Source organism: Podarcis raffonei, chromosome 13 (assembly GCF_027172205.1).
Source record: "Podarcis raffonei isolate rPodRaf1 chromosome 13, rPodRaf1.pri, whole genome shotgun sequence".
Lineage (NCBI taxonomy): Eukaryota > Metazoa > Chordata > Lepidosauria > Squamata > Lacertidae > Podarcis > Podarcis raffonei.
Window position 1 is genome coordinate 22,219,396 of NC_070614.1, and position 16,508 is coordinate 22,235,903.

Below are 16,508 nucleotides of genomic sequence, written 5' to 3' on the forward strand. Positions count from 1 at the left end.
ATCACTTGACAGCCAACTGCCTGCCTTCCACTTTTCCCCCAGGATAGTCTGTTTCTGATAACAGCAAGGAGAGAATGCAATCAAGGGAAATTCAACTGGTATAGGAAGGACCCATAGTGTTTCTGTCATTGACTTACTTGTTCAATTTGGAACGGGAGGAGATGTTGTCCGCATACATAATTAACAGCTTATAACAATGAAGAATTGTGGAATTCAGTTTCAAAAGATGCAGTTATGGCCACTAGTCAGGAACTTTTATTCATGATAGTAAAATATAGTCTCTAGGCTGGTGCTAATGAATCTGTGGTCTTCCAGAAGTTGCTGAACTACATTGGCCATGCTGGCTAGAGCTGATGAGTCCAACATCTGGAGGACACAAGGTAAGGATGGAAGAATTTGTCAGTTTCGGTTTTCTCAGTTTCTCATTTGTCTAATCTTAAATTCAGTTCTCCACATTTCTGCAGCAATTTGCCAATCCATCAATTAAAATTCTCATGAAAATTATTTAGCAATTTAGTGCAATGTTCTCCTTATAAACACATTTTCATTCCTGTGTAAGGAGAACAATAGCCGGTGCCACTACCTCACCTTTTCTGACCCTACCTATACTACCAACTTGGATAGGTTGTATTATATAACTTTAACTCAGGTCTGGCTGAATATTTTGCTGCCAGAGACAAATGATAAGATGCCTCCCATCCTTGTTCTGTGTACAGAAGCTGACTGGCCTGGTTATTGTATCTTACTTCAATATTGGGAATGGGGTAGGGTACTCCAGTGTATGGCTGGGGGCTCAGGAGAAACCATTGTGTGGTGGGGCTGTTTTTTCTCCTGTTTTTTGTCCCATTCTGCCTAATGGTGGAGCCAGTCCTACTTCAATGGTTATGTCTTTTCTAGAAAAAGTTGGGAATGAAAGCGCGGTGACATACTGAAAATTCTTTTAAAAATCATTGCAGTGCTCCCATCCATCCATAAACTATAATTCCCAGAGTTCCTTGGGAGGAAGCAATGGCTATTGAATCAAAATAAATCTGTAGTGTGGATGTGCCTTTTTTCTTTCTCATTCAAAAAACAGAAAGCAGCTTATAAAAAGAAATAAAACCAATTACATAAACTCAGCAACTTCCATTAAAGCATATCAACAGTGATTAAGAACAAAAGCTGGAATCAGTTGCATAGCTCATTGATTTTATGGGACGTACTGCCAAATAAGCATGACTCAGATTGCAGCCTTGGCTTTGACTGAATAATCCTTTGCTTTTTGTATTTATCAGATCTTCATATCACTGTTATAAATTTACCAAGTGCATTCCTTACGTTTATTTTATCTCATTCATATGGATGTGGTTTTCCATTTCTTATTACTCAATTATATATAGGCTTATATAAATTGTAGTGCTTTAACTTTGCTGTCTGTGCGACGCTCTTGGGATGCCAACAGAAACGTAGTTAAGAGATAAATTAGAGGTAATCTCAGAACTCTGGCATTCTATAAATTATCCGCTGGGATGTTGATCCATAACCCAAAGAAAAGCTGGTGTTTTTCAAACTGATTTCATCCTCTCACACATACACAGTGGTTTCTATTATTGCACACCTGGAGTGCCCTGTGTTTATATATACACACATATCACAGTGTTTGCATTGAGGCTGCAGCAAGAACAGGCTGAATTCTGTTGTTCTGTATTTGCAAACAAATCCACCTCCTTATTTTGTTTTAGGTGATCCCTGTTGCTATCTCTATGGCCTTTTATGTTGGTTTCTGCAATAATGACTAACGCACAGGTGTTACCCATTGATTTTGTTCACTGGGGTGTGGGTGGGTGTTCATTCAGTATTCAGTTGGATATGGGTCCTTTTGTTAAGACTCGGTATACTAAAAAGGAATGAAATGATCAACAAGCCTTCTAAATCCCTGCTCTTCTATCTCAATGAGTTTCTCTTGTATACTCGCTTCCACACATTCATCCTCATCACCCCAACCATAGTCTGTTGGAAGCCAGTACAGTGGTACCTCGGGTTACATACGCTTCAGGATACATATGCTTCAGGTTACAGACTCTGCTAATCCAGAAATATTACCTTGGGTTAAGAACTTTGCTTCAGGATGAGAACAGAAATCGTGCTCCAGCGGTGTGGCGGCAGCTAAAGTGGTGCTTCAGGTTAAGAACAGTTTCAGGTTAAGAACAGACCTCTGGAACGAATTAAGTACTTAACCCGAGGTACCACTGTATAAAGAGCACACACGAGACTCATTGCACCAAGGTGTCTGTAGAACAGGTTTGTATCAGACAACTCAGGTGGTATGTCACAGACACAAGAGGGAAAGGCATCCTGTAAAACTTATCCACTGAGTATTGCAAAGAAAGTGTTTATCCATAAGATCTTATTTATAATTGAGGCACCAGCTAATGATGCAGACGGGGAAGAGATGGCAGAAACCTAAGGACTTTCGGGCATTTTTGAGAAGGTAGGGAAGGCACCATGAGCCAGCCTCATCAAGGGCCTAAGGTTCTCTTAATTTAGTACTGAATGGCAAAAGTATTGAGAGTTGTTGTTGTTGTTGTTGTTTTGATTTATTACCTGCCCTTCACCCTAAGGTCCAAGGGCAGGTCACAGCAATTTAAAATACAATGTTAAAAACAGTTAAAAACAAATTACAATCCCAGGAATAGGGTGGGTCCTACAAACAGTGTCATACGCCAAGGTAAAGAAAGAGGTGTATCTTCAGCATGTGACAAAAAACTGAGTAGTGAAGGTGCCAGACTCACCTCTGTGGGGAGGGAGTTCCACAACTTGGAAGGATTTTAAATTCCTGGAAATATCTTTGGATCTTCATGGATACTAAAAGTAATCAGCTGGGAAAGCCCTGGGGAGAGATTTCATATCAGATTTTGAATGTGTTGGAGATATTTCAGGGAAAAGCACAAGTTTAAATGGCAGTTTTTGATTTATTGAGGACTAAGAGCACAATCCTATATACAGTACAGTAGGTTCCCCAGTGTTCCATGGGGCTTACTGCCAGGAAAATGCACATAGGATTGCAGCCTGAATTGTTAAAAGCAGTGTATTATAGGAGGATTTTGTTGTAGTTACTTTTTATATCTCATAACTCTGGCAGTATAATCTAACACATCAAATGCCCTTCTTTTAAAGTAAAGGGTTATATATGGCCATTGACTTGTTTATAGCAATAATGATTTCTATCCATTGTTTAGAACCACAAAGTAAAGACAGGCCTGCTTAAACCTTCAAACTTGGTGTCTCAAATATTTCCATCACAGGACTAACATGGGGCCACTTCCTATAAAATACAACTGAGACAGAAACCTGGAGCCAATTAAGGTATTTTTTTTAAAAAAAGAAGTTGCCATGTAGCATTAGGTTACAGGCTGAGGTGGTTGTGAGGGAAATAAACTGGTTTAAATGCTTCCAGTGCTTTTAATTAAATCAAGCAATATGCCATAAAAGTGTCTTGGAATGGAAGGACTCCATAAAGGAAACAGAACAGAAGAGTGGTGCATTTTTACAGATTGTTAAAATGAATAGTGTGCTGAATGATTTGTTGACATAGGGCACTTAATTTATTTAAACACAAAGTAGGCATAGTAATGTTTTTTTATTGTGCTGAAGTTGGACAGTGAACATGTAAGTGCTGCATGAAGTTGGAAAGCAGTTTTGTATTAAACTTTAACAAAACAATCCTATACAGGTCTACTTAGAAGTAAGTCCCACTGATTTCAGTGAGTCTTACTCCCAGATAAGTGTGGCTACATACACACTATGCATTTAAAACACATTCTTCCCCTCAGAGAATTCTGGACACTGTAGTTAAGGGTTGCTGTAAATTAAAATTCTATGAGCGGTAAAACTACAGTGCCCAGAATTCCTTGAGGGAAAGAATGTGCTTCGTGAGAATAATATAGACCATGTTTTTTTTAAAAAGAGAACTGAAGAAAATTTGAGAAAAGCTTGGTTTCCCATGGTGTATACCAGGGGTGGCATTCTGGATGTTCTTGGACTCCCAACTCCCACTAGCCTCAGAATCTCCAGGGATGATGGGAGCTGGATCCTAGTAACATCTGGAAGGACATAGGTTCCCCCTCCCTTGTGTACACATGTGCACACTTGTTTTGTTTTTTTCTCATCTCTGGTCAAGCAGCATTTGCAGGTTAAGAGTCAAACCCCACATTACAGCCAAGTATAATATTAGCCCAAAAGTTCCTTCCCTGGAGAGGATGTTTATTAGCAGCAACGTAGGGAGGAGGAAGGGGTATTTAGTTCAGACACTGACAGCCTGTTACCTTAACTAGTGTTCCAAACCGATCTTGCAAAAATCAGGCAGAGGGAAGCAACTAGGGAGAAGGGGGCTTCAGTGGGAAACTACCTGGCAAGGGAAGGATGAAGCCTACCATTCCTTTCTTCCTCTACTACACTGAAGAGTGTTCCTTCCCAGAAGGCATTGCCTTGCTGAAGGGGCCATAGGGTTCTCATTACAGACAGCTGCAGTGCAATGTGTAGTTTGGCTCTGAAACAAAACCAAACCCTGCACAATCTGCTTTAGCAGAGGCAAAAGTGAGATGGATATCCTCTCTGTAAAAATTCCCCCATCTATCTCCAACCTTAAATTTTGTTTTTAAAGTGTCCTTCAGGTTTTAAGTTTTGAAAATGCTTGGGAAATTTCATTTCAGTTTTTCTTTGTGCAACCCAGAGCTCATTGCATATTAATATGGGCTTTGGTGGCAGTTGGCCAACAGTACACTATTTAGACATTTTTGTTCTGTCTAGGACTGGTGTCAATGGTCAGCAGTGTCCAGCACCTGCCAAGGTCCACACACCAACAATGGGGTCACCTTGGAGCACCAGGGTTTTCTGGCTCTGTTCTTCTTTCTTGCCATTGCTGCCTATGCACCAGCTTTCTCCACATACGTGAGCAGTGACAAGAGCAAAGAGAAGGAACTGGAGCCTCCACCTGCCTTGCTTTGTCATCTATCAAAACCATCATCATCATTATCATCAGTAGTGGTGTGAGTGAGGCATAGAGGGAGAAGGTAACTGAATGGGCAGTGTTGACAGTGATAGGAGGGGAATCCACTGCGAGCATTTTCTCCAGGTTGCCCCCATGCCAAATCTGGATCTGGCCACATAACAGAAGCTTCACCTAACCATTTTGCCAAGGGAAAAGTGTTGATATACCAGAATTAGGACTAGCAGCCCACAGTGGCCAAACTGGTCTTGAAAATCATCACAGAGACTGTGATCCTCCAAGCCTCTCTATCTGGCCCTTGAGACTCTCTCCAGCAACGCCCTCTATTCTCAGGCCAGCCACCCCATGTCCGACCCTCTGAGTGTTTTTTCCTGGCTGGAATGTATCCTCAGAAGGAAATGCAACTCTTAAGCTGAAAAAAGGGTTCACCACGCTTAGAATCATAGAATCATAGAATCATAGAGTTGGAAGACCACAAGGGCCATCGAGTCCAACCCCCTGCCAAGCAGGAAACACCATCAGAGCACTCCTGACATATGGTTGTCAAGCCTCTGCTTAAAGACCTCCAAAGAAGGAGACTCCACCACACTCCTTGGCAGCAAATTCCACTGTCGAACAGCTCTTACTGTCAGGAAGTTCTTCCTAATGTTTAGGTGGAATCTTCTTTCCTGCAGTTTAGATCCATTGCTCCTTGTCCGCTTCTCTGGAGCAGCAGAAAACAACCTTTCTCCCTCCTCTATGTGACATCCTTTTATATATTTGAACATGGCTATCATATCACCCCTTAACCTCCTCTTCTCCAGGCTAAACATGCCCAGCTCCCTTAGCCATTCCTCATAAGGCATCGTTTCCAGGCCTTTGACCATTTTGGTTGCCCTCCTCTGGACACGTTCCAGTTTGTCAGTGTCCTTCTTGAACTGTGGTGCCCAGAACTGGACACAGTACTCCAGGTGAGGTCTGACCAGAGCAGAATACAGTGGCACTATTACTTCCCTTGATCTAGATGCTATACTCCTATTGATGCAGCCCAGAATTGCATTGGCTTTTTTAGCTGCCGCGTCACACTGTTGGCTCATGTCAAGTTTGTGGTCCACCAAGACTCCTAGATCCTTTTCACATGTACTGCTCTCAAGCCAGGTGTCACCCATCTTGTATTTGTGCCTCTCATTTTTTTTGCCCAAGTGCAATACTTTACATTTCTCCCTGTTAAAATTCATCTTGTTTGTTTTGGCCCAGTTCTCTAATCTGTCAAGGTCGTTTTGAAGTGTGATCCTGTCCTCTGGGGTGTTAGCTACCCCTCCCAGTTTGGTGTCATCTGCAAATTTGATCAGGATGCCCTTGAGTCCATCATCCAAGTCGTTGATAAAGATGTTGAATAAGACCGGGCCCAAGACAGAACCCTGTGGCACCCCACTAGTCACTCTTCTCCAGGATGAAGAGGAACCATTGATGAGCACCCTTTGGGTTCGGTCAGTCAGCCAGTTACAAATCCACTGAGTGGTAGCATAGTCAAGATCGCATTTTACCAGCTTCTTTACAAGAATATCATGGGGCACCTTGTCAAATGCCTTGCTGAAATCAAGGTAGGCTACATCCACTGCGTTCCCTTCATCTACCAGGCTTGTAATTCTGTCAAAAAACGAGATCAGGTTAGTCTGACATGACTTATTTTTCAGAAATCCATGCTGACTATTGGTGATCACAGCATTCCTTTCTAGGTGCTCACAGACTGTTTGCTTAATGATCTGCTCCAGAATCTTCCCTGGTATTGATGTCAGACTGACTGGGCGGTAATTATTTGGGTCCTCTCTTTTCCCCTTTTTGAAAATAGGGACAACATTTGCCCTCCTCCAGTCTGCCGGAACTTCGCCTGTTCTCCAGGAATTCTCAAAGATGACTGCCAGTGGTTCTGAGATCACACCTGCCAGTTCTTTTAATACTCTTGGATGCAGTTCATCTGGCCCTGGAGACTTGAATACATCTAAACTAGCCAAGTATTCTTGTACTATCTCCTTAGTTATTCTGGGCTGTGTTTCCTCTGCTGAATCATTTGCTCCAAATTCTTCAGGTCGGGCGCTTGTTCTAGGTCAAGCTACAGACCTTTGTCTGAGCCAGGGCCAGCATCAAGACATGGTATTTTGGGGCAGCTACTAAAGTCCACACCCATCTGGGACGTCACTGCTGGCTCCCAGGGCCTCGTTACCCCATTCATTCTCTTCTTTCCTGTTTCTCTCTGTTCACCTGTCCTCTCCAAGTCGACACAAGAGTGAGGGGATGGAACATCATCCTCCAGTTGTCTTGCACTCTCCCTGTGGGCAGTTGTATAGATTGGATCCAGAGGGGAAGAGGACAAATGAAAGGGCAGCAGTGGCAGTCTCATAGAGGGAAGAGCCCACTGAGGGCATCTTGCTGAATATCTGCAACATGCATCTCGGCCCTCAGTTCACGCCAGTGTTAATTCCAGCCATGTGCTGCTTTCATTTCTTGGCTACTGCTCCTAATTCTTCTTAGATTGACAACCTGGTTGTTAATACTGACTGCTCAGTAACTCCTGTCCTTTGTCAGGATTTGTGCTGGCTGCCTGCCTGGCTCTGGGCTGTAACTTCTTTCCGCTGCCACACTTGGCGCTTTTGTCTAATAACATGGCTTGTTAGAAGTGAACTATCTTCATACACCAGCTTGGGTCTGATCCTGCAGAGGAGGACAGATAACTTTTTAATGCCAAGGGTCACATTCCTTTGGGAGCAAGCTATCAGTGGACACATACTGGTGGTGGGTGAGGTTGGAGTCAGAGCCAATAATGGGTGAGACCAGGGCCAAAGGGAGGTGGGGCACCTCCCTTTCTGACTGTCACTCCTCTTCCTCTTCTTCTTCCTCTCTCTCCTGCTTCCTTTCCTCCTTTCCTTGCTACTTATGTAAAAATGGCCAGGAGCTGCATATAGACCTCAGTGCATAGGTTAGGGACAACATAAGAAGCTGCCTCATGCCACATCATACCATTGGTCCATCAAGCATCTGTGGTTATATTCGGTTGGTGGCCCCTGTTGCCTCACCCATGCTTCTGTTTGTTCCCCACTTGAGCACAACCTAGTTGTTTCTGAAGACCCAAACAATATGAGCAGACCTGTTTCTACCAATTGCTTCCTACCTACAGAAGGCACATTTAAATTTCAAAAACCCAGTTACCGGTAGTTGATGCTTTCTTGAGATCTGCACACAGTGTGTATGTCACAGTGCAGTATCTACATCATGCTTTTCATTAAAACAAAGTTTGGGGTTTTTTTAATAGAGAGGACTAGCACAAGACCCCTTTATCACTCTTGCTCATTACTCTTGCAGCATTACTTTTCTGCATTTCTGCATTTTAAAAATCTTGCTGACCCCTCCAACTACAGCACTCCATTCTGCCCATTGGAAACATAACTTAAGTCTGGAAACTTTTGCTTTTGCAGTTCTAGAGAATTCTGTTTTAAAGGTGAATACACATGGGTACTGAGATGCCTATGTTCATACCCAGAACAAGAAAAGGATTGTGGAGAGCCAGGGAGTGGTGACTAAGGGGCAAGGGAAGAAACACAGCATGATAAATTACATCAAGCTCATATGGATGGCAAGTGATGGAATAGCGATGAATGTCATGACTGAAAATAATCTGGAGTGTGTTGGACACTCGTGTGGCAATCACACACACACTAAAATCAGATCTGAATTCGCAAGATAATGTGCCTGTCTGGAAGCACCCCTAAAATCCAGATATGGGTTCATATGGTTGAAAGTTGTCCCTTTTGTAACCAGATTCCAGACTATTTAGGATATTTAGGATAGTCTTCTCCAACCTGCTGGTATCCTCCAGATGCTTTGCACTACAGCTACCATAAACTGTAGCCAACATGGCCAGTGGTCAGAGATACTGGGAGTGGAAGTCCCAAACATCTGGAGGGCAGCAGGTTGGGAAGTCTGGTTTAGAAGTTTACACATCAATAGCAGCACCTAAAATGGAGCCTAGGAAGTTTCCAAACTGTCTCCAAGGGCAGCTCTTACACTAATGCACTTGCGTGAATTGGCCTATTGACCTGATCTTCTCCAGATCCTTTCCTTCCCTACTACCTGTGCTCACATCATCCAGTAAATGCTCTTGTGAGCCAGCCACTGGCTGGCTGTGTCCCTTAGTATCAGGTGTGAGAAAGGCATCCCTTCCTGCAGCCCTTTACGACACACAGCAGACCTCCTCATTAAGACTCAGTCTTGTCAATAAAAAAGTCATTAGAGGAGATGTTGGGAGAAAGGAGCCGTGATGCTGAAGACATCCAAGGGAACAGGGAGGTGCAGCTCCATCTCATATTCTGACTGCAAAGGCAAAGAATCAATAAATTCCTCAGCTTTAAACTGAGGGCCATCCGTCAGTGGGAGGGAATAAAAAGGCGGTGGGAGAACTTATCTTGTGTCTCATCTCTACCTACTGTCTGTGGCATTCTTCCTAACCTTCTTTTCCTTCAACACCTGATCAATGTCAGCTTCTTTTGTCCCTCAAAAGCCATAGCTGGTATCTCTGTTCCCATCTCCCCCGATTCCCTCTTACCCTTTCTGCTCCTCACATATTCATGTGCTGTTTGCCCTGCTTTGTTTGCTTATAGTCACAGCTTAAATCTGTGTTCTCTGGTCTTTCATGGTGTGTGGATCAGACTTGTCACCAGACCTTTAAAAACTATAATACCCTCACACTGAAATTCTGTCTGTTCGTCTCACCAATAACTCTCCAACGCCAAAACCCAACTTTTTTTAAAAAAAAGATTCTCAGAACTGAAAATCTGTAATACCAATTAACAGATTCTGTGGGTTAATCTGCTTAGGGCAGATCCCTTCTGGTTCTCTTTGTTCCTCTGGTGCCGCTCATCCTTCATAAGACTAGAATAGAGATCTGAGGGCAGTGAACTCAAATGCATACATACTGTATTTTTTGCTCTATAAGACTCACTTTTTCCCTCCTAAAAAGTAAGGGGAAATGTGTGTGCGTCTTATGGAGCGAATGCAGGCTGCACAGCTATCCCAGGAGCCAGAACAGCAAGAGGGATTGCTGCTTTCACTGCGCAGCGATCCCTCTTGCTGTTCTGGCTTCTGAAATTCAGAATATATTTTTTCTTATTTTCCTTCTCCAAAAACTAGGTGTGTCTTGTGTTCTGGTGTGTCTTATAGAGCGAAAAATACGGTATATACATACACATATACAGGGTGAGTCCTTTAAAAGAGGCCCCGTGGATACAGAGTACACATGTTCCATGGGGCCTCTTTTAAAAGACTCACCCTGTATGTTCTAATATACAAATACACACCTCTATATAGTGATTAGTACTGAAATGAATAGGACTTAACTCATCATTTCAATGGGATCTAAGTGCAACTAAATTGGGCTCATCCAGACTTCCTTTAGTGCTGTGTTTCTCAAGGAGCTCAAGGTGGTGTACATGGTTCTCCTCCTCCCTATTTAATCTCCACATCAATGTTGTGAGGTAGGTTAGGCAATGACTGGCCCAAGGTCACCCAGTGAGCTTCATAGGATTTGAACTCTGATCTCCCAGGTCATAGTTTGACACTCTAACCACCACACCACACTGGCTCTCCTATGTACACACTCTTTTAACAATTTAGTTGCCACTCTCTCCATGGTTCTTCCCATGTCAGTTTAAAAGATTTCTACCTGTGTGGTGAAGCTTCCTGGTATGTTTTCATGAAACAAAAGTGGCAGACTTCCAAAGGGGCTAGGCCTCCCTTGCATGGTTTTAAAATATGTAAGGAAGCCTAATGTGTAGGCAGAAGTCTTAATCTATATCTGAACCAATGTAGGAGCAATATAATAGCTAACATGCCTGTAAAGATACTTGTAAAGGGGCTCTGAGAGAGAAATTTAGTTGTCTATACTAAGGGTTCCGAAACTATGGTCCTCGGGCCACCAGTGGTCCACAAGTTTCATTCAGGTGGTCAGGAGTGTTCTCTGTCGATTTGTGGTTGAAGACGAGAGACGGCACATCCAGCGCATTAAACATTCATATTGATTTTTTATTGTATGCTATTGTTGCTTGTGTTTCTCATATTGTGTTTTATTGTATTACAATTTGATTTCTATTAAATTCATATTGTAATACAATAAAATACAATGTATAATAAATAAAACAAGCAATAAAAAACAGTTAAAAATAATGACAGGATCTCGCACTGTGCATTACAGATGCTACAACAGGCAGAAAAACCATTAAGCGGTCTGCCAAGACCCTCAGCAATTTTCATGTGTGGTCGGTATGGGGAAAGGTTTGAGAACCACTGGTCTATAATGCAATGTAAAAATGAATATTAACATAAATATCCGTAGAATGCCTGCCATTATAATTAGCAGGGTGGTTATAGAGAGAGGATTTGTATGCTGCAGGGAACCTCTGGAGCACAATGTGTATCTTTGCAGCCCCAATGAGGTCTCTATCACCAATCATCAGGGGCAGTGGGCATGTTCTGTTCCCATTACAATATTGTCCCCAGGTGCAGACTTGTGCTTTCTCCCATAGAAATGAATGGCAGCCATTCACTTATATAGGAGAAAGTAAATCTGAATGCTTCTGGTCACCATTGGGACAGTTATTCCAGTGTCTGTAGTGGAAAACAGATTTTGCCTATCTCTTTTTTTTTTTTAATAATTTTTTTATTAATTTTCCAACACATATTAAAAGACAATACAAAACAATACATAAACAAACAAACAAACATATAAACACGTATAATTTCTTAACCTTCTTTTCCTTAAGCCTTCTTTCAGCGACTTCCCCATACCTCCTTTTTCTGCATCCCTGTTTTAAATCTTTCCAGCAACCCCTAATTTTAATTACTTATAACACTTCCTTTAAATCCCTTTTCTCATGTCCAATTGTTTATCGCTGCAATTCTATTTTGCATTACTCAAAACATTTTAGCACTCAGTAATTTTACAACAGTTCTTAAGATAAACTTTAAATTTCTTCCAATCTTCTTCCACCGTCTCTTTCCCTTGGTCGCGGATTCTGCCGGTCATCTCAGCCAGTCCCATGTAGTCAATCACCTTCGTCTGCCATTCTTCCAGTGTGGGTAGTTCTTGTGTCTTCCAGTACTTTGCTAAAAGTACTCTTGCTGCTGTTGTCGCATACATAAAAAACGTCCTATCTTTCTTTGACACCAATTGGCCCACCATGCCCAGGAGGAAGGCTTCTGGTTTCTTCACAAAAGTGCATTTAAGCACCTTTTTCATTTCATTATAAATCCTTTCCCAGAAAGCCTTAATCTTTGGGCACGTCCACCAAAGGTGATAGAAAGTACCTTCAGTTTCATTACATTTCCAGCATTTGTTATTGGGCAAATGATAAATTTTTGCAAGCTTGACTGGGGTCATGTACCACCTATAAATCATTTTCATAATATTCTCTCTTAAGGCATTACATGCCGTGAACTTTTTTTTGCCTATCTCAGCTGTGTGGTCTAGAGTAAAATCTGTGTACAACTAAGTGAGAACCTTTGAGAATCAAGCCAGCCCCTACCAGCACAGCTGACAATCACCGGCTCCCTCGGCCTGAAAGCGAGATGAGCGCCGCAACCCCATAGGTGCCTTTGACTGGACGTAACCATCCAGGGGTCCTTTACCTTTTACCTTGCTGTGTTTCATGGTCAGGTTACAGTGTTGATGAAATGTTGGAAATGGAAACTAGCTTTCAGGGCCACTGACAGATGGGTAGAAGAGGTCAGATTTTGCAGGGCCCAAGGTCAGTAGGGGCCCCAGACCCTTGCCTTTCATTAAAAAGAGAGTAAGTCAATCAGACATTTCTGAATACAATTGTTCACCATCCTTAAACAAGATGGCACAAGACATTTTTGTGCTTGAGGCATAAAATCCAAGTAATACTCACCATGTTGGTTAAAATATAATTATAGACCAAACAATTTCCTGCCTTTTAATGGTACCACTCCAATCCACTGCTTGAGGTGGGCTGCCTCACCACCCTGCCCAGTGGCAGGACTTTTTCTGTCTTTGTGCTGGTATACAAAATAAACCTTTGCTGCTGAGGTGGGGAACCTAAGCTGAGGTTGTTGGACTCAAACTCCCATCAGCCCTGTCCCTTGACTATCCTGCCTGATGGGAGTTGGAGTCTATCAGCATAATGGAGGGCTTTGGGTTGTCTACCCCCGCCTTTGTTACTGCCTGCTAGCCTTTCTTTATCTCCTTTTAATTAACAAGAAATTCAGTTTAACTTCAGGGCTGCCTTTTGAAGCAGGTGTGGAGAGGATGCCATTGAGCCCAGGTGATGTAGTTTAACCTTGTCACACTTGTTAGCATTTTAGAAGAGGCAGGAAGAGAGTGGGCAGGCCCAGATTTTGATGTAAACCAGGAGAGCGAGTGAGAATAGATGGTGACCTAAATGCATTTGAGTATTCAGATGCTCTCCCAGGTTGCTGTGACAGGAAAAGCTGGACTGCTCACCTCCCCTGACAGATGCTCAGTCCACAGCCACACAGAACACCCCTCACAGCAGCACGTCTTCCCTGCCAACCCTCTCTCCCTAGATCCTCTGATATTCCAGTGCCAAAGCACTGTCTGACTTTCGATTACAGGGTGTTTTTTTCCCCTTTTAACCTTGCCGCTCTTTCAACTCCCTTCAAGTCTTCCCCCCCCACCCTCCTTAGCTCAGTTTCCATAGTTACTCCCAATCAGATCTCCTGACTTTGTTGGGGGAAAATTGGATTTCAAAATCAAGAGGAGGCTTCAAAGGAATGTGTCCATTTAATAGGCTATCGCTAAAGAGAGAGGCTGCCTGCTGAACTCAGAGGAGCCCAAGACGAATAAGGTGGAGCTCTTATCAGGCTGTGTTAGGGGAGGCAGCTTGGCATCTCAGGCGCAGGAAATGTTGATGAGATATGGCAGCGATGCAGTAGAATTTGCCAGTCACACAACCAGCAGCCTTTTCTTTTTGTCTCGCCTGCTCCAAATTGGTCTCTGACAGTGATTAATTTCTAAAATGACAAGTGCCAGGCCTCCAACCTGCATGGAAGCAATGCATTCTAACCCAGAGGACTGCCCCAGGATGTGTGGGCTTCTGGCGGTGGCTACAAGGACAAGCGGAATGCACTTTGCACATGCACAGATGCTCTCACATCTTGGGCTGAGAGCCCTGACACCGAGAAAGATTCTGATTGAAGCATATAACTAAATAAAATAGTTCCAAGCCTGATATGGCTACATGATATAGTAACTACAAACTCCAATGGGACAATTTGTGGATTAAAATGGGGAAAAGGTGTGGGTGGAAACAGGCCTGCCTACCTGTCATTCCCCCCACTGCTATTTACTGCCAATATTACGATTCTACATGTGTGTGTTTGTGTGTTTAGATACTATAGATTGATGTGTCTGGGATTTGGGGGTTTGGCTTTTAACCACATGGGTTCAGTGTTCTGTTATCAGTTACTGTTGCTTCTGTTACAGTCAGCACCACTGTGCTATTTTATAATATGTATCTCTGCTCAGAATATGTACCGTATTTTTTGCTCTATAAGACTCACTTTTTCCCTCCTAAAAAGTAAGGGGGAAATGTGTGTGCATCTTATGGAGTGAATGCAGGCTGTGCAGCTATTCCAGAAGCCAGAACAGGAAGAGGGATTGCTGCTTTCACTGCGCAGCAATCCCTCTTGCTGTTCTGGCTTCTGAGATTCAGAATATTTTTTTCTTGTTTTCCTCCTCCAAAAACTGGGTGCGTCTTGTGGTCTGGTGCGTCTTATAGAGCGAAAAATACGGTAGGTCTGCTCTGATTTCAAATTGGCTTCTATCCATACCATGGTAGCATCCCAATTGTGGCCTCTGTATGTCCTTGAACAGAGGCTTCTTTGACGTATGTCATGTGCAGGTTAATTTCTCTATGTCAACTACCTGACTTTTAGAAGACGTCTGAAGGCAGCCCTGTTTAGGGAAGCTTTTAATATTTTATTAATTATTGTATTTTAATATTTTGTTGGAAGCTGCCCAGAGTGGCTGGGGCAACCCAGCCAGATGGGTGGGGTATGTATGTATGTATGTATGTATGTATGTATGTATAAATAAATATTAATTTTTATTCAGAAACAAATCTTTACCTACAGTATAGATGCATGTACAGTCCTTTTGACAGAGTCAGAGAGGGGAGCTATTTCACTCAAGGGGACCCAGCCACTCCCATGGTTTATTTATTGCATTTATATCCCACCTTTTTCTCCAAGGAGCTCAAAGCAGCCTACATGGTTCTCCCCACGCATTAACTCCACACAACTGAGATGCAGTGGCTGACCCAAGATCACTCAGTGAGCGTCATGGCCAAGTGGGGTTTGAACCTTGGTCTCCCATTCTAAGTACTAGACTATACTGGCTCTACAAACACTGGCTCTACAAAGTGTGTATCTGAAGAAGTGTGCATGCACACGAAAGCTCATACCAAGAACTAACTTAGTTGGTCTTTAAGGTGCTACTGGAAAGAATTTTTTGTTTTTGTTTTGGCTCTACAAAGAAACTGATTTCCCTCCATCCACTCCCTTCAGTTGGATGAAGCCAAGTATACCAGAATCCAGTGACCCATTGGCTTAATGTGGATTGTAAACTCCTTCTCCCTCTTTTAATTCCCTCTCATCCATGTGGCATTCTTCTACGACTACTGCTGTACATTTTGTTCTCTCTAAATCCAGATGCAAATTCTATGCGGATTTCTAAATCCTATGCAATCGACGCACTTTCCTATTTGGATTTTCAAAGCAAAGGGAATTCCATTCAGAGTGTTGGCATGGATCACATTTTAACAGTTGTCATTGGGATACTTTTAATTATTTGCCTTAAGTCTAAGGTTCCATCTGCACTGTACATTTAAAGCAGTATCATGCCACTTTAAACAGTCATGGCTTCCCGACAAAGTTTTCTGGATACTGAGTTTGTTAAGGGGGCTGAGAGTTGTTAGGGGACACCTATTCCCCTTACAGAGCTATTTCCCCTCAGAGTGGGTTGATAATCAATCTCTCTTCCCAGGGTACTCAGGAAATTGCAGCTCTGTGTGGCAAGTCTCCTAAAAATTCTCAGCACCCATAACAGGCTGCATTTCCTAAGATTCTTTGGGAGAATATGGCTGTTTAAAGGGGTATGATACTGCAGATGGGGTCCTAGTCTTTAAATTGACTCGCAAGAGGGCCTGAAAAAGCATGAAAAATGGGAAGAACCCTGTGGATAGCTCAGTCGGTAGAGCAAGGGCATCTTAATTTCAGGGTTGTGGGTTTCAGCCCCAGGTTGGGCAAAATATCCTTGCATTGCAGGGGGTTGGACTAGATGACCCCCATGGTACCTTCCAATAAAATTCTGTGATTTGAAGTAAGCAAGCAACAAGCAGGATACTTTAGGCGTCAATCTTCTCTTGGGCCCAGTTTCTGTGCCTGATAATTGTGTGTGGTTTCCCTTAGAATTGATCTGGAAACTTCAGCTGGTGCAAAGCAGTGCAGAGAC

The 16,508-nt window shown here is 42.9% G+C and overlaps 1 protein-coding gene across 5 annotated transcripts in view; it reads left to right on the forward strand.

Moving 5' to 3' along the window:
• Positions 1-294: 294 nt before the first annotated feature.
• Positions 295-16,508, forward strand: part of SKAP1 (src kinase associated phosphoprotein 1) — a 333,813-nt gene continuing 317,599 nt past the window's right edge. For 2 of the 5 annotated variants that reach the window (XM_053362276.1, XM_053362277.1), the window contains exon 1: positions 324-380. In XM_053362276.1, the coding sequence (XP_053218251.1) occupies positions 354-380 (27 nt within the window). In that variant the 5' untranslated portion in view covers positions 324-353. Of the gene's footprint in view, positions 381-16,508 lie in introns of all 5 variants that reach the window. The other 3 variants (XM_053362275.1, XM_053362274.1, XM_053362273.1) reach the window with 3 other exon arrangements.